At 37.1% G+C, this 18,978-nt stretch overlaps 1 protein-coding gene across 1 annotated transcript in view; it reads left to right on the top strand.

Moving 5' to 3' along the window:
• The window catches only part of CFAP99 (cilia and flagella associated protein 99), a 55,393-nt gene that overhangs the window by 4,228 nt on the left and 32,187 nt on the right, over positions 1-18,978 (top strand). The window contains exons 3-5 of the mRNA XM_066185279.1: positions 9,466-9,610; positions 11,426-11,520; positions 17,959-18,071. Of these exons, the coding sequence (XP_066041376.1) occupies positions 9,466-9,610; positions 11,426-11,520; positions 17,959-18,071 (353 nt within the window). The remainder of the gene's footprint in view (positions 1-9,465; positions 9,611-11,425; positions 11,521-17,958; positions 18,072-18,978) is intronic.

Below are 18,978 nucleotides of genomic sequence, written 5' to 3'. Positions count from 1 at the left end.
AAGTAAGACTTATGTTAATATAAAATTCAGTTTTTTTCCAGTACCAAATGAGTGATTAAAATTCATCATAAAAAATTCACTTACTTCTTTCTTTTCTGTTTCATGATCCTAAAAATATTGTAGCATTTTCGTACACATGATTTCCAGGCTTGGTAACTTACCAAATAGCCAATATTAACTAACCCATGCAGAAACTTCCTTCAGTTTTGTATCCTGATAAACACCCTGGCTCTAAATCACAGACTAGATTCATACCTGTTTGTCTCATGCCAGCAGCATGACGAATAGCAAACCTCATGTTGTCTACTGACCAAAAAAAAAAATCAGGAGAGTCAGATTCCAAGAGACCAAATCTAAGTAATTGCAAGACACAGCTCTGTATTTATTTATTTGTGGACTGAGGTGTGCAGTATATCACACTTGACTTCTCTACAAGTCTTCTGTTCTTTTAAACTCTTTTAATAGTTTTAGATTCCCTTACAGTGCATTCAGATGTTAACACTGTATGTTTTCTTCATAATATATTTCTTTATTGTATATGGATGGTTTAGAGTTTTTATGTCTTCTAATGTGATATCTGAGGTGTCTTGTTTAGTTCTTTGATAACTCATTGATGGCCTCCATAAAATATCCTCCTTAGCCTATTGTTCACCTTTTTGGGGATGTTCCTGGTGAAACAAACAATTATGGGCTAGATTATTTCCCTCAAAACAAAGCCACAGTAAACACTGTGTGCTGTGTCATTCCAGACCATGTTCAAGGGAGTTCAGCACCCCACCTGGAGGGGCTGCAGGAGCCACTGTGATGCCAGTCTTGTCAAGTGCCAGATCCTCAAAATAAGTACCACTGACAGCCACACATTGTCACCTGAACTGCCAGGAGCCAAGGACATTTTGCAGAGCAAAACCTCTGACAGAATAAAGTAGATTTTAAGAGCAATATAAGCATATGTAGGAAACGAAATTACTTCTTTGAAAATCTAATAAAGGAAATGAAGAGATGAGCATCCTTGGCTGATCAGAAATGGGGAAGACATCAGTAAAGAGTACGAAATGAAATGCAGAGTGGAACTGAGTTGTGAAGCATCTTGACAGGCAGCTTTAGTTTTATGTGCTAGAATCAACTGTGAGATGGTAGGTGGAGTAAGTGGGTCAAATCAATGGACTAGCAGGATGAACTTAACAGTAGCATTCCAGATGGTTGGTTTCCTAAGATGGGGTTGGTTAAACCCACGAAAGAGACACTTATTGAAATAAAATTGAAAATTCTGAGACACTACCTTAGATTTTTAGCTAGGAAGTGATAGGAAAATACTATTTGAAATGTACTGTTCAAAAAGAGTGAAGAAGATGTGCAGATAAATTGGTGATGATATCCTGGGGAGTAATCTGAAAAATGACCTCTGGAGTTATGAAAAATGACCTCTGGAAAATCTGAAAAATGACCTCTGGAGTCATGAAAAATGACCTCTGGAATTATGGGCTTGACTGACAGGCAGGGTGGCAATAGAACCAACAGCTGAGGAAAGAAGTAGCATGAGAGCACTGAAGATTTGTCTTTCCACTGTTGAAATTAAACTGACAACAACGAGAAGGAAACGTCACAGAGAGAGGTCAGCATCCTAGACTGAAGTTTAGGGTTCTTATTTGTGTACATGATAAATGGGAATTGTTATGAAAGGACATTGGATGCAGTGCTACGGGAGGAAGTCTGGAAGGCACAATCTGTCTTGGTCCAAATACCCCTGTCAACCATTTACCAGCAGCATGAGACCATTCTTGTGGGAATTCTTGCAAATTAAAGCAGTAAAAATAGCTGGTGAACTGAGGCACAGGAAAAAAGTGAAAGTGGGCAAAGAACTGTATTTCAAAATGAAGGACTTTAAAATACGAATGTATGAAAAAAAGAAAGAGGCAAGATATAAATTGGGTTGCAACCATCAGGTTGAAAATATACTTGCTTTGCAAATGATAGTAAGAAGGAGTTCATAGATTTCCATATTGTATCTTTTACTAAGTATACAACCAGTCATAGTGGAATGTTCTGATCAAAATTCAGCAAGTTTCTTTTAGTTTCACTCTGCTCCTACAAAGGTGACAACAGTTCAGAGCATAGTCAATCTTCAGCAAGATTTTATTTTTAATTTCTAGATGCACATAAGTTTACATAAATAATTAAAACAAAAGCCAAAATACATGATTATGGGAAATAGTATATTTTGTTCTTTCATAAGGACTGTGTAGAAATTTTTATATTTTGACAGTGCTCAATGGCTGTATTGTAGAGGTATGGAATACTATGGTAGCCAAATTTTGAGTGGATGGCAGAGAAGGATAAACTGAGTTCTTTTCTATGCTCCATCATTTTTCTATCCCTGTCCTTTCTCTTGCCCTCAAGTTTACTTGCCCAGCTCTCTTTATTTAACCTGTTCCAATTCCATCTCTTCGTGTAGTTGATTCCAATAGTATTGTCCCTGTGCAGCAAGTCCTGCTCACCTCTTTGGTATTGTTCTGCTCACCTCAAAGTTCTTGCACATTCCGTTCCAATCTCTACTCTACCTAAATCAAATGAAAAATCTCTCTCTCTCTCTCTTCAAACTGAAGCCCACAAGAGGCAGATGCCACAGAGAAGATGGGTGAGACAGGCTCTCTTCTATCAGTTTGAGTTCCCAGACCGACCCAGCATGGCTTGTTCCAGGCTCATCCTGAATTGTAGTGAAAGCTCTGCTTGCCCTGGACTGGGCATGGTAAGGGCACACAGAATCTTCAGGGGAGTTCACTGCTACAGTTTAAATTCACACAAAACACATGCAAATGGCTATTTTTCACTTGGCAAAATGTGCATGGATTTTCCTAAGAAAACCAAAAGGCCAAAATTTGTAAGGCACTGCTGACCCCTGTGTGCCACTTTGAAAATATATCCCCAGCTGTTTACCTGCGTTTGGTTTGAAGCAACTTAATATTTCCAAGTTTTTCCACGTGAAAACTTGAAAATTTGACAACTTCCTGTCAAAAATCAATTACATGTATGAAGCCATGAGAGCTGCTCTCAACTTGTTCCTCTCAAATAACACAGGAGGTTTTCCATTAACTTCAGCAGAAGCAGAATCAATCTCTTGATTATTATTATTTTAACTTTTTTATGCATCTTTATAATTTTTTTCAAATATCAGTGTTCCACCTAAGAATATTCTCACAGTGTAAGAAATCTTATTTCAAGCTTTGAGACAGAAATCCCTCTGGAAAACATTTGGCCGTACAGTCTGCTTCTGAGTATATTCCAGAGGGGCTGCCCAAAGTCAGAAGCATTACCCTGTACATATCTTGGCGTACATGAGAGAAGGAGTTTATTTGTAGGGAATGATGGCATTAGATTCTGCTCTCCAGAGGTGTGTTTTTTCCTAGCTGTATGTGGGATTTAGCTTTACACAACCCATTTACAGCAGCAGTGGCTGCACACCTAATCCCTGTGTGCTGCTTTGAAAAAGCACCCATCTTTCCCTGCATTTTTGTAATTGAGGTAGACCAAGCAGATACCACATCAAACAATCACTGGGATACATTTTTCACTCGTTGCACTTTGCAGCCACTGAGTGTTTCAATATACAAATAGGAAATCAGAAAATTAGTGCAAAAAAAAAAAAAAAAAAAAGAAAGTGAGGTTAAAGAAAGGTAAACTATTACTGGGACAGTAGTTCAGGTCTGTCTGAACCCACTGTATGTATAAAGATAGAATCTTCTTTGGTGTGATGGAAATGTTTTAACAAATTGCTGAGTGCCAGGTAGCTGTCAGTGTTTAAAACCAAGGTCAAGGGAGAGCATGATCTCTACAAGGCCACGCAGGAAGCAAGAAAGACACATTCAAATCTCAGTTCCTATCCTCCAACTCCTAGCTCAGGCTTTTATATAAAAGTGGAGCTAGGAAAACTCACTGATTATTAGCCTCTTGCTTTAGAGAAAAAGAGATAAAATATGGAAGGATTTTTAATTATTGAATAATGGGAGATGAATAACACCATTTGCTCTAATTAGAATGTTATGATCAAAATCAGCCTAGAGGTGTTAAACTCCATATATTTTATTTCTGCTACATGTAAACTTTACATAATAAAAGGAATTCCTGTTCATTGCTCTCAGTGAGTGATGAGACTTTATGTCCTTCCAGGAACTTTGAGTTGTAATTCAGTTATTTACAGACTTCATGTTTATTGTAGTGTAATTTACAATGTTTATGACATAATATTGGACTTGTTTTTCACTGCAATCATTTTCAATAAAACCACAGATTCATTAGCAATATAATGGATGATTCCTAATTGCAACAAACAAACCCTCACCTTCAATCATGAAGAATCATATTATTCCTTGAAACCTCCTAAAACCAAATAAGTTCAGTTAAATGGTTTTGCTTCAGTATTGTGACCTCCTTTTATCAGACTGATGCTGTCCAAATAATATTTTCATTCTTGTGTACTACACCCCCTTCTTTTTATTAAGCATTCTTCACTTAATCTATCAAAAATGATCCATATCCAAAGGCGATCTTTCATCCAGTGCATGTTATATATATAAGGATATCATTTCACCAGACCTTTTATAGAAATGGACTGCCTCTGTTCATTTTGAAAAAAGATTAAACTTTGTACCTAACTGAAGCATCCCAGGTATTGTTCTTCCTTGTGACTGTTAGAATCAAGCTTTGGCAATGATAACGAGACAGATTTTAACACAGGACTTGCCATGCAATGTTTGTGCCTTTCTCTATGCAAATAACTCGCTTTCTTTTCAGTGGAATTATCTGCTTCAATCAGAGTTGCAGGATCAGACTCATCATATTGACCTTCCTACATACATGCCAGCTACAGAAAAGCTTATTTCTGTAAAACCAGAACTGCCACCCCAAATTCACTCTTCTGCTCCTTTATCCCTCTCATGCTGATAGCAAGATAAGCCTGTTTATGAGCTTCCCATTTCACAAGAACATGGTGTGATTTGGCACAACTCTTCATAGTTCTCATTTGTGCTGGTTCAGCTGTTTCTCACACATGCCCACTCAACTGATTTTACTCAGTTGGGAGTAAAATCCTCAAAATGTCAAAAGTCATAGCTTTAAATATGAAAACAGTGTAATGCAAGAATGATAGATTTGGTGAAAAAAAATCCTACCAAATTATAGAATTCTAATTTATATTTTTAGTTACTGACATAAATGCAGATTAGGATCTTTCCAAGGAAATGACGGAATCTGAGTTTTCTCCAATATTCTGGGATTTAATATTAAGTACAAGGGAAAATAATGTTCACTGTACCTCTTAGTAAGCATTGGTCAGCATTGTCTGCTGAAGATGAAAAATACTGTGTTGTGACTGCCACATAGACTGTGAACAGTAGAAGCAGGGAATTTTTCTCACGTATATCCAAAGATCCCAGGGTTTTTTTCCCACTGACTTCAGAGAGAAAGAAGACTGGGTTCTGTGACGTCAGTAGCAAATTTTCTTTCATTTTCACAGCATTTTGATTAGACCCTTGGAGAGGACTAGCACTGATAACTGAAGCACTCTAAACTAATCAGACTGTATCTGCAAAATGTGCACGTTCTTCCTAGAAGAAGACAAGTTCACTACGTACTTTGGCACAGTTCTCTCAGGAGGTGAAAGCTATTTTATCTTTTCATCAAATATTATCTTCTTTCTAAAATATTTGTTTCACCTAAATTATATCCTTAGCCTGAGAAGTCTCAAACAGAGCACGGCTGATATTTCTTTCCTTTTTTTCTCTCCAGAGGGAAGAGCTTTTCTCTCTCTCCTTTTCTGATCTTTCTGGGCCCTTCAAACAGGTCCCACTGTAACCAGCCTTATTATGATACGCCCACGGTGGAAAAGCTTCCCTTTTGCAGATATTTCTCCATTTATTTCATCCTATTCCTTGTACTAACCCATGCTGGAAGTTGTCTGTGTTCAAAGCTCTTCTTACCCCGTCTCTCCTCTCCTTGAGGAAACTTGACTGATTCCTGGCTACAGCTGTGTGTCAGAGAGCAGGAAAAACACATCCATGGAAGCAGGCTACAGGTATTAGGGTTTTCCCAAAAGGGGGAGGCAACACCAATCAGCACATAATTAGACAACAATCACATCATTTTTTCCCCCCAGGACCATTCAGGATAAATCCAGACAGAATGAGGGTTTTTTTACAACTTAAACACTCAGTAATCAGAAAAAGCTAGAATTTAATGCCATAGAGAGAACACTGTCAGATATTTGTATCTGTTCAAGATCTGTTTTGTCTTCTGATATTTTTAATATTCAATGAACAGAAGATGATCACTGCATGTGTTACTTTCAGCCATAAATTATCTGGCCTTCCTTATGCTGAAGGACTCGCACATACTTGCAAACTTAGCTAACTGCTAATTGTTTCAAAGAAATATGTGATTAAAGTGTATTTAAAAAGGTAAAAAGTTGCTCCAGTGAACAGAATAAATGCTCACAAATTAGTGTTTATTAATTCTTGTTAGCACCGATGACTTAGTGTGTTGCCTGGGGCAAATTTCTTACTTGCTCCATGCCATAGTTCCTGCATGTACAAAATGATATTAGCCAAAAGCAATGTCATTAAATACAATTAATGCTAGTAAAGTGTTTTGAAAACCTCATATAAAAGGTGCTATGAACATACAATCTGTCCTACTGTACCATTTCAGGATCACTTGACCCACTCTGAAATACATCCCACTGACATGAAGCACAGCACAAAGGCCCATAGAACAAATGCATTTAGGAATTAGTGCTAGAAATTACACCTACCCAACACATTACTTTCCCAAAGCCATTATTATTTCAGGTATACAGATAAACTGTAAATATCCTTGATGAAATTTTAGAGGACACAATGTACTTTCTGTTGAGAGAGTATCCTAACTGGTTTAAAGCACTGGCTCGGGTTTTGATTCACTAGATTATCTGTAGGGCTTAACCAACAACTGGATCACCTTTGGGATTTCCTATCCAAGTATTCCTTCTGCCCAGTCTTGTTTGGTTGAGTAGTCATGAGATCACTTCCTCAGGTGACACAGCTGCAGGCTGCTCAACTATTCTCAATTTTTACATGTAGAAACAGAACATTCAGTGCCTTCTGTGGCTGAAAGCAGATTCAACTGATTATGTTTCATGACACAATGTTTTGGCCTGTGGTCCCCAGAATTGCCGGTCAGTACTGATGTTGTGGGGCACAGCTGTCCCCAGGCTGCACTTCCTGTCGCCCTGTTGCTTGCCTCAAGGCTGTGTAGTGGTTATGTACATTCTTGCTCAAGGTGTAAGCAAGAGTAAGAACTTCTGTGTTCATCCCAACACTTCTGACTAAGTTGTTAGAGCAGTAAAAGTAGAGTAAATGTAGACAGGCAATTGCATTTTTATGCTGTAGTCTCCACTGAATAGGAGATGATTTGGGCACAAGTGGTGTCCTGTTGTTACCTGTTTGTCTACTTTTGGCCACCTCTCCAAAGTACCTTTGAAAAGCACAGGTTTGCCATAGCACTATATATCAAATTACACAGAACATGAATGCAAAGATTCTAATCTAATAAAGATCTTGAAAACAACTGAAATTTTAGCTTTCTATCAGAGATAGTTGAGAGAGTTTCTGTTGGGCTTGTTTCCAACAGGCTTGACCAGTTTTATGATCAACTTTCTGTTTATTAACAGAGCTACTATTTTCTGCAGTTTCTTCATAAATAACACCATTTGCTCAAGGGGAGCAATTGTTTTAGATTCAAAATGTCACAATCCTGCTTCTACTGGAACCACGTCCTCTGACTTCATCATTCAGTTATTTAGGTTTGCTTTTGCCTTTTGTAGTCAATTCTTAGAGATCTCATATCAAATATTTTATATATAGATATATATATGTATGTATGTATAGATACATTTCATCATTTAGTGGGGGCTTCGATTTATGAGTTTTCTTCATTGGTTTCATGGAAGAACTTACATAAATCTTCATCCATAAAAGGTGTATTTGGAATGAACTGTGTGCCCCACAAGAATCCTCAGTGCTTAGCAAGATGGGAGTCCATACTTTCCATATTTTAAATTTTTTTTTGCATATTGTAAGATTTTTTTCAGTCTCTTTCCTCATTTTTATTGGTGATGATGCACAAATTAAAAGGAATGAAATCTGGCTTTTGAGCAGGAGTAGTGAAAAAAATTTATGCTTGCTCTGAATGACAACCTGAGAAAATACACTTTGAATTCTTCTGCATAATTTTTTACATTTAAATATTAGAATGGTAATTTTAAAGTTTTGCCTTATATTTGCTCGATCTCAAAGCCCTGTATAGTGTCACTTATCAGAAAACTCAAAGAGTTCCATCCAGCAGCCTCTAATAATACTCATAAACCAGAAATTAATCACATTGGGGAAATAAAGCCATCAAGAGGGCAGCAAACAGCCTACCAGGCAAGGTAAACTTCTCATCTGATATATTATTGCAGTTCAATTGTTCCCACACCTCAGAGCTCTGGGAAAGATTATACATCAAACGTGGACTACACTTTTTCAGAGGATGCACTTAGCCTTTTTTCTTGGCTTCTTGTCTAACCTCCTTAAATCAAAGGATCATTATTATTTGTCATTTTGTCATAGCTCAGCTGGCCATTTTCAATTCATGTAATAACAAACTGTTCTGGGCCTCAGATTTTATTGCAATGTTTAAAGGTGGTTCATCCTAGAAGTTTATCTCATTTGTAGCAGATATTTAATATTATTTATTGTGATTGAAAGTCTCTGTAAAGTTGAGGAGCATTCCGACTTTTTAAAGGGATGATGGGGTAGGATCCAGAAGGCAGTGAGCATCCTACTCTCCTATTCTCTTGGGATACTGCACGAACATAACAAGTGACCAGGAGCATTATCTGGATAAGAAACAGTCTGCATTATAAAGAATCCTGGCACTCACTGGTTTAGCTTAAATTAGTCATGTTCTCCAAAGTTGGGTTTCAGTCACAATTAAGAGCTTTTCCATAATTTCTGTCCAGTTTCTCCCCTCAGTTTAGTCTCCCTAAGTAGCTCAGACTTCACCCACAAAGAAGAGGTTTCCTGAGCGAAAACAAAATCTTTCTGAAACTTTCTCATAGTGTTGACTAAGTTAGTAATTGCTCATAGTTCAGAGACTTCGTATTTTCTTTGCATCGACTGCTGACATTCACACATGAAGGTCTTTTAACTCAATGCTTATGTCAGCAGGTAAAATGAACACTTAACATTGGAGAAAGTTACATTTTACTTAACAAGGGCCATTAATTTGCTAGGACTGCCCCTATTTGATAGCATTAGAAGGGCAGCAGCCCTACCAAAGGCACCCCTGTTCATGGTTCATGTTTTCCAATAACTTCAAAATGATTATACTTTTTGTACACAACTATTTTCTTTCCAGAATACATTAATCATTATTAAATTTGTATCTCTATAGACTCTTAATGTGACAGAAGAAAAATTTTTAGTGGATACACTAGCGGGATGCACTGAATACAAATCCATATTGGATGTGGTCGTCAATGCCTTTTATGTTCAGGATGGGAGATACTGCCCAATTTCTGAGCGTAATCTCTATATAGGTAAGTTGTCTTTACAATACCAAATGTATTTACGAAAAAATTTTAAAAATTATAATTTTACTAGTGTAGGTCCTGGTATCATATTACATTGGAAGCACGGTCATTGTATCTAGTGCAAGGTCCTGTGAAGCACAGGACCTTTTCAATGTCCTAATGAATGTGAAGTCCAAAACCTGAAATTGTTATTCGGTCTGAGATCTTAGAGATGTTAACTGGAATTTTACCCACGAAAGGTAAGATGCAGTTGGAAAATAGCATCAGTGGCTGGAAGAAGCATCTTGGAAGTTTAACCATCCCTTTAAAAAATGTTCTTCAGTGACTTCCCTTTATTCTCTTCTATGCAACCAAGTACCTTTTCCATTCAATTTGTTACAGAAAAATGTGTGACAAGGCTCTGTGTGCTGTGGAACACAGCACATCTCACAGCATGCAGACACAATTGCCTCTATCCATGCTTGGGTTTCTTTATTACTGACCATCACAATGACATAAGTAAATTTCCCTCTGTCTCCAGGAGTGAGATCAATTATTTTCATTTTATTAGTTACCTGGTTAGAATCAGTTCTGATACAACTATATCTGACAGTATGAGCCAGTTAATTAGGGTAGTTACTACTCCCAAAGTTATTTCAGGTATTGAGAAGTACATGAAAAAATAATTTAAAAAATACTTTAGGAAAAGTACAGAAATCTAAATCAAACAACAAACAAAAGGGAGCCTAAACTGTCAAGGATAAAATTATTGGTGTATCAAGTTTATTCTAAATGGTAATGCTTCATTGTCTCCATTTCTCTAGAGGCATGTTTTTCATTGTCTGGGGCACATAAATTATACCTTTAAGCTGAGTGTTGCTATTATTGGATTGTCAGGACCAGTCCATTCAAAAGCCTCCATTAATCATAGGCAGAGGGTAGGAACAGAAAATTTTCCTTTATCAACAAGTTGAGAGTCTAAGGTCATTGGCTTACATTTTTTTAAGCTGCTTGTGATTCCCTTTGCCAAGCTGCATTGACACTTAAATGATCAAAGCTGCTTATAAAGGCTGTTGCTATGTGTGAGCAGATTTGAATTTAATAAAGCTTGTAGGAGATAAATGTATATTCTGCTAAGACTGATTAAATACGTTGCTGTACTAAAGCACATGAGATTGAAGACTAAAGATACACTAAGTTGGCTGCGGCACATTGATCAGAATTTCCTGATTTTACCATTACAATTTGGTGGCAGCTAAAACACTGCACTGTAAGTGAAGCCTGATTGATCAAAGTGAGTGGGGACAAATGAAAGCTGATACAGGAGCCCATGAACTTTACAGGTCTACTAAAATTTCACAGTACTGACTGTGCCTCTTCCTGTATCATAGAATAGAATCATAAATCATTTAGGTTGGAACAGACCTCTAAGATCATTGAACTGTGAATTCGCCATAGAGGGTACGAGATTCAGGTTTGAAATGTCACAATTTAAAAACTGGATTTTATTCCAATCCAGAATAAAAATGAAGGTTACAACATTTTAGGCAATATGGTCACTTGGGGAAAAAAAAAGCAAAATAAATACTAGAAATATTAAATTTTATGTTCAAATTTTTGTTATCTATAATGTTGTTAGGTATCATAAACTATGAATTTGTAACAGAAGAGTTACAGAGAGCTATCCTCTCTGAAAACATAAAAACCAGAATATGTTGAAGAATTCACTATCGAAACTATTTAAAATTAAGGTAACAGTCTAAATCCCAGGGTATAGATAGTATAGGGTATAGGTTTATTAGAAGTGCCTGCTGCATTTTAAATATATGTATCTTTTGATAGTTATCTGTTATCTAGCTACTTTTCAACTAGAAGAGATTGGTCTCCAGCGCTTCAGCAGAATTGTGAAATCCTTGGACACTGCAAAAATGCAACAGGTAATCAAAGCACAAGACATTTAAAAAAATAATTATCTGTTCATTGTATGTGATTAATCAGATGACTTCTCAACCTTGAGAATAAATTAAATGGAGAAATTACTATTCTCTTCTGTTAAAATTCAGAAATTAAATTAGTATTTTGTTATCAAAAAAACCTTTCAATTTTTACTTACAGGGTGATTCTTATATTCAGTCAAAGATCAATTTAACATCTATTTTATATAATCTGAGAAGGTCAAATAATCACATAATTTACAGTTTATGTAATTTACAGTTGTCCCTCTAAGTTGCATGCTCACTCTTGCCTCTGCCCACATTCTTTCTTTGACTTTCTTTGTCAGGAGATGTTTTTTCCACATGCAATGAATCTATTGAAACTTGCAGTTCCTGATGTTTAGTGTTCTTCTTTCCCCTGAACAATCCACTGCCACTTTCATTATCAAGCCTATTGTGCTTCTATCACTTTTTCTCCTTCCCAAAAAACACTGGCTGGCTTGGAGCTATGCATATGCCAGTTGCCCCAGTACAACACGCAACTGACTAAACCAGTGCTGCCAAATAAAAAGTGGGACAACAAAATTCTGGAGTAATGAATTTGGGGTTTTCTCCACTATTTGTTTGCTGTTTTTCATTTTAACTGTAGAAATATAATTATCTTCTGCTTCTCGTTCAAAATGAAAGTGCTAATTATCTTAAAAGCTATGTTGCACAGTGGAGCCGAGGGATAAACTGAGCAGCAGTGCTTTCTCATAAGCCCTGTTTTCTCAGGAAAATGGGCCAAAAATTAAATCACTGGTGACACAGCATCTGCAACTTTTGATTATCCAGATGTTTCAGAGCATAGTCCAAACATGCTGTTTGAATAACAAAGATGGAATTAAAGAGATAGGCAAATTTTATTAATTAATACTCAAAAGGCTAAGGTTTATCCTTATAGTGATTACTTTGAATGTTCATGTGGATGCCAGTGTCTCTTTAATGAGTAGAGTTGCTTTGCAATATGTAGGGACAGAGTAGGTTAAGTTGTCTGGTTTTAGATGGACTTACTATGGAATGCTTATTATTAATTCCATTCAGAGACAAAAATTATATATTTCATTAACAGTTAGAAAGAACAGAGGAGTGGCTGAAAGAATTATCGTAATCTGGTAGACAGACAAATCACTCTGTCTAAAATGCCCTCCCAGCCCCTTCTTTTGTAAACATCTTAGACACGAGCTACTGGATTGGATGCATCTTGAGCCATTCAGTTAGCAACACAATTTTCCCACATCATGCCAATTATCTCTTGTTGATTCCATTCATCTAGCTTTATATGGCTTAAGCATCAGTGCCCTGATGTTCTGGTTTAGATAATGTCTCCTTCCTTGTCTGGAATTACTCTTTTCTGCTAGAGAAGTGCTGCATATTCCAAAGTCATGCACCTGCTATCATTGTAGCAGGTGTGACTTGGTTTGCTTCAGTATCTTACCAGATCCTCATCACCATGGTACCTAGTTTTTCTTCTGTTCCATCAGAACAGTTTCTTTGTCTTCAAAGTGATGCTAGATTAAATTAATGCACCTGCAGCAGAGGATTTAGAAGCAGCATTTTTTCCCCCCAGCAACAGAGACAAAAGAGCAGAAGGCAGATCTGCAGCCTTAGCAACAAAAGTTATCAGAAATTTGGGATCCTCCTTCAGGATGCTGACCTCCAGATTTTGCCTGATAACTATTGTGTCTGAGTTCAGTAAAGACACCAAAAAAATATTCACATATATTTACACAGGACATATTTAATTAAAAAATAAATTTAGCACATCACAGGCTGAGTGGAATTTTCTTCATCATGCAGATAAACCTCACTCAAATGAATAGTCTTCAGGTGAATGATGTTGACCTGTGGGAAATTTAAGGCGTTTCCCTTAAAGACCTGTATGATGGCCTCCATTCAACTCAGAGTCACAGTGTTTCCCTATGTTTGATGAATGTTCAAATATTTTCATTTAGGCAGAATAACAATGCTACCTCACACATGTTCACCTGATTGAAAAGAAAATCACAAGCTCTCATTCTGTAATATTAAGAATACATGTGATTTTTTTATGGTGATATAATTACAGAACCATAGGATAAAAGCCATTCTTGTAACTTTAGTGTGATTATCCTTTTAAGAAATTAGCCATGCATTCCTGGCTCAAATCTATTTTTGTATTCTATTATTCTACACGTTATTCTTCTATATTTATTTTAAAATTTAAGGGTTTGTGTGTTAGAGAAATACACTGTTGAAATAAAAAGTTGAAGAAAACAGCTTTGTAATTTCTGAATTGTCTTGTAAAAATACAAAATACATAGTGTTTTCTTTCTAGCAGTTAAGAACCTGTTTATTCTGTTTCATGTTCTAATTGCTTCTAAAAGCAGTTCTAAAGAACTTCTGAGATCATCAAAGGAATATCACTACATAAGAACTGGGCATTGTTATAGAATTTAAGATGAGGTAGGAATAGCAGGGCATGATCAACCTCATGGTGGATGTCCAAGTTGGGTCAGTAATGTTTTCAGGCAGTGGCTGATCTGTATGGAGAAACGGGACATGCTGTTTCCTGCAGTTACTTCCTTAACTCAAATGCTTATATTGTGAATGTAGGCATTTCAACTCTGTAAATGCCTACATGGATGTAAAGACAATACCAGATGAGGAAATTTCCCATTTTTTAATTTGTTTTCTAGAAATCTGTGTGATCCCAGTATGTAAAAGTGTGTTAACAATATTAAGTTCAAATTCCCAAAAGTAAGGTATTAATTCAGCCCACCTGTAAAAATGCATTACAAAACAGTCTTCAATTATACACACTTATGTTACTACAGCCAGAGTATACATTAAAATGTAACCACGGGTACAATTCATTGGTGGTGTAATTCCATCACTTCCAGAAGGGAAATGGATCTTCATTATTATGCTGTCTGAGCAGAAAAAGTTTTGGAATGTTCAAGACAGAGAAGTAAGCAGAATAATGCTGTTACTAGAATGACTACAAGTGACTTTGCTAAGGAGACAGAGCCTGGTAACATCCAAACAGAAATCTAAGAGAAGCCCCATTCTGCTGCTGTAAAAGCAATGACTGCTGATATTGCGTTTTCCACCTGTGTCACATGTGGCCAAAGACAACAGAAATATTAGGGATTTTTTCCTAGCAATTCAGTTCACGAAACACAAAAGTTTCTGTTGCCTTATCACCATCTGTGATAGGGATTATCAAAACTAAGATTGTGGACTTTGGTTCAGGCACACTCTGGTCAGAAATGATGTCCAGTCATCCTGCATCGCCATTTGCAATCCCTGCAGTGCCTGGATGACCATTCCAGGGCTGTGTTCCAAGAATTCTTTAGTATGATGCATACTGTGGCATATCCTTACTGTAGCATTTCTGTGGGGACTGTGACTAAAACTGCACAAAATTATACATCCCAGTGTTGATATCTGATTACACACTTAACCATTCTCTGTACCTCAGGAGTACATAATAGCATTTATCAATCACAAAATTACCTATTTGTTTTAATATAGGGGGAATGTTAGTAACCAGTACAGTACTGGTGCTGCTGTAGGAAGCCTCAAGCTGTAACAGCCAGCTGTTAAATACGACAGTTAGAAATCACTGTGTGCCTTTATTATAGTTTCATCTGCCTTGAAGAGTTAGTCAAGTTGCTTTGTGAAAAAGAGTTACAGCAAATATTTAGGAGGCAGAGTCAGTGGGAGCTGAAACAACAATTCAGAGGTGTAGTTTCACATGGCACTGTAGTGGAAAACTGACTGAAGCCTCAGAGGATGGACTAGGCTGTGGAAGAGGACACAGAGAGGGAGCGGTTCAACTTGATGGAAGCTAGTGAAAAAAATCTGGAATATTTAAAAGTCACCACCTGCAGTATTTCTATTTCTGTGAGCTTTCTGAATACCTAGAAATTTGAAACCAGCTCAGACCTCAGGGTCTGTCTTATTTTAAGCGTATCAGCTCATGATCAATACTGTATTAATATTCCTGTATACACACTTGTTTACATGGGTTTTTATAAACTTCATGTATAGTCAGGGTTTCCCATAAGATCAGTGCTGTTGTAAGGGATGTGTTCACTGTAATCACATCAACTGCTGAGATAACTGGATGTACAATTTTGTTTCAACAACCGGTAGAAATAGTGTCTACACCATGCATCCCTTCTGGTGGAAAGTATGAATTCATTCTAGACTTTTGATACAGGAGAAGGGAATACAGGTGACCTCGCCCCTGATAAGTAACAGCTGTATTAATTACCCAATACAGCCTCGCCCCTGATGAGTCACAGCTATAACCAATAAATATAAGTGTGATAAAAGGGAGTGGGCTAGCTGGTGGGGAGAGGATCATGGAGGAACTAGAGCCTTGAGGAAGAGGGAACTTGAGGATCATTAAGAAGAAGGATTCTGGGGCTAGAAATTTGCTGTGATGAGGTCAGTCCGGGTCTGCAGTTAGAGCCTGTTGTTGGAACCTGCAGCCATATTCTAGCTAGGTAAAAGCCTGCATTCAGAGTCTGCAAACTACTGCATGCAGCTGGAGTTCAGCAGGAAATAACCAGCAGTCAGAGGCTGCAAGGGAAACCTACAATAGAAGCTTGCTGCAGCTGGAGTCAGTGAATGGTTGGAGTCAGGATGGCTGAACTCTTAAGAGAAATAACCAGGACCCTTTCCATGCTGTGATAAACCAGTAGTCTGTGTCTTGGCTCATTTCTATCCCCTAACAAGGGGCTCCTGCAACTTTTTGACATTGTATTTACACATTGCAGTAGTACAAGTTACTGCTAGGTGACAAATTTAATCCCATATGCATGTGTTACAGTGGAAGATCCTCTGTAAGGACAATGAATGAGTTTCTAGACCGACGGGATGAAATGCATCCTTCACTGTATGCTTATTAAATGCCACAGAATCTGGAAGTGTCAAAACCCCCAACTTATTCACAATTCAGCACTTCGTTTATAATCAAGCTTTTAGGGATGAAAGAACTTCTTTTGGATGGTGTGTTGATAAGCTGACACTTGCATATTTAAGGAGAAGCAGAAGTTTCTAGACTAGAATTCTAAAAGAATGGAAATCAAAGGGGGTAATATTCATGTAGTCCTGCAGTGCTGATCAGTCTTTTGACTACCAAAACCACAATAGATTAAAATACAGCTAAATTTAAAGGTTAATTCCTTGGAAATGGTCACATGAAGACTCTAGATTCCAGGTAGCAGGCTTTCTAGATCTGTAGAATATCTGCAGCAAACGCCTTGAGTCAAACCTGAATTATTTACAAAGTTCCGAGGCACCTTGAGCTTGACACTGCATTTGAATTACGAAGCTCCTTGGTAGTTCTGTAGAACTAAAAACTCAATACAAAGAACTCTATGGCTCTGTGTAAAACAATTTAAGATGTGGCTGATGCCAAGTCTAATCTAATAAGCTCTGTAAGTCTCCATTTGAAGCTTCTCAAAGTGACAGTGTACTGCTTCCCAGTATGGCTCATAATGTCAAAATTGTTTAGTGGACCTTTTTTCTTTTACTATGATTGTTTCAGCATCATGCTTGTACTTTCATTTTCAAGAATTTTAATAGAAGAGCTAAGGTTCAAGTTTGGAATTTATATTGCTGTAAATGGCACAGGCTGAATCTGAATGCCATTTTTCAAGAGTGTTTCAGAAAGCCATTTGAATACTTCAAGATTTAAAGAAAGGCTTTTGACCTCCTGATGAACGGGAGTGGCAAACAAAAGTTCAAATGTTAGTTGTTATTACTCCAGCATGTAGACCCCTACAATGTATAAGTGCCAAACTTCAGTCTTTTCTTTTAATGGGAAGATGCCAATAATTATATTTCAATAAAAGAAAAAGCCACATTGCATTTACTATAGTTTTCAACAATTCTCTCTGCCCAGTTCCCAGGGATCTGAAACAAATTTAAGTCGTTCAGGTACTGTGCCAGGCCTGACATATTTCTGGACTTCATGGGTTTTCCAATTCTAGACAATCAGAAGTACACCTAGGGTATATCAGACTTTGAAACTCTACTGTAAAATTATACTAAAATCAGTGTATTCCAGCAGTGACTAATTTTGAATAAAACCTTTGCTTCACAATGTTTGAAGCAAATTTAAGATGAATCAACACATCTCTATGTTTTAGCCTCTAGTTTATTTTTTGTTTTGCCACAAAAAAAATTTTAGTATCTATTAGTGTTTCACAAAGTAGAGGTAAAAGACATGGGACTGTCCACCAGCTAATAAGAACCTAAAGATACCGATCATCTATGTTTGTAATTACAAGGTCAAATACAAGTAAATTCTTCAGTGATGTTTGTAGAAAAAGCAACTGTCTTTTTGCAGTCTTATATATACCATGTGTCCAACATTCATATTTAAAATAAATCACTTATTATTAGTTTCTTAGGTTCTTCTTCAATGACTTGTATCTGAACACATGGATAAAAGATGAATGGAGTCACTTCTATGATTCAGAGTATGTAAAAGAGAACTGGATTGATCCACTGCTAAGGTAAGTAGTTTTTAAGTAGCCTCTGGCCACCTCAAACTTTAAAAGCTGGGGAAAGCTTCCCCTGAAAGCTCGCATTTCTGTTAAAGTGTTTCTCCTATTGAAGTCGCTCAGAACCCTTCTTGCCTACACAAGTCTTTAGCAATCCCTTTTACTAACCTAGAGGCAAGGTTCTCTCCCAGAAAAGTCCTTTCACAGCTGTTGTACATCTGCTCCCTGATGCCCCTGAATAGATAAAACATCGTACTCTGAAAAATGTAAAATAGAAGGTTCAAATTATCCATTGAGTCATGCCTCATCGGTCACTTCAACATCTGTATGACATTAAGTATTTGAAAAAATGTTTGACTTCCCTGATTTTGGCTTTATGCACAGATTTGTTTATACTGATGGTCATAAAATCCCTTCTGGGCAAATCAGATAAGCATATAAGCAATTCTTTGGAAGTTATTATTTATTTACACAGTTACAGCACCATTTAACAGCTTAAATGCTCTGAGATGCATCGACTCATTGGTTAGGTGGTGATATGGTAGCAACTGTACCCTTGCCAAAATGGAACATTTTCACGTGGAGAAGTAGTAGCTCTGCAGCCTACTGGGTCACTTTTTACTCTCAGTTTTACCTAGAACAGATAAATTATACCAATGTGGCTGCAGTCACACATCCTTCTCAATGCAGTATAGATTAATCCAGATGATGGCAAACAATGTCAGACAAAAACAGGCTACAAACTCTATCAGGTGAAAAGGAGTTCTGTCATATCAAAGTCCCTAGAATTAATCCTTTCACACTGTGTAGCTTATTAGCACTTTAGCAAATATGTAACATAGATTTGGCTTGCACTACTTTGAATTCCGCTGAGTTCTACAGGGACATATCTGAAGTTAGTATTTGACTCAAAACATTC

Source organism: Chamaea fasciata, unplaced genomic scaffold (assembly GCF_029207755.1).
Source record: "Chamaea fasciata isolate MVZ Bird 193981 ecotype frontalis unplaced genomic scaffold, bChaFas1.0.hap1 SCAF_6, whole genome shotgun sequence".
NCBI classification, from domain to species: Eukaryota; Metazoa; Chordata; class Aves; order Passeriformes; family Sylviidae; genus Chamaea; species Chamaea fasciata.
The sequence above is the reverse complement of the archived record's forward strand: the minus strand, read 5'-3'. Positions and strand labels throughout refer to the sequence as shown.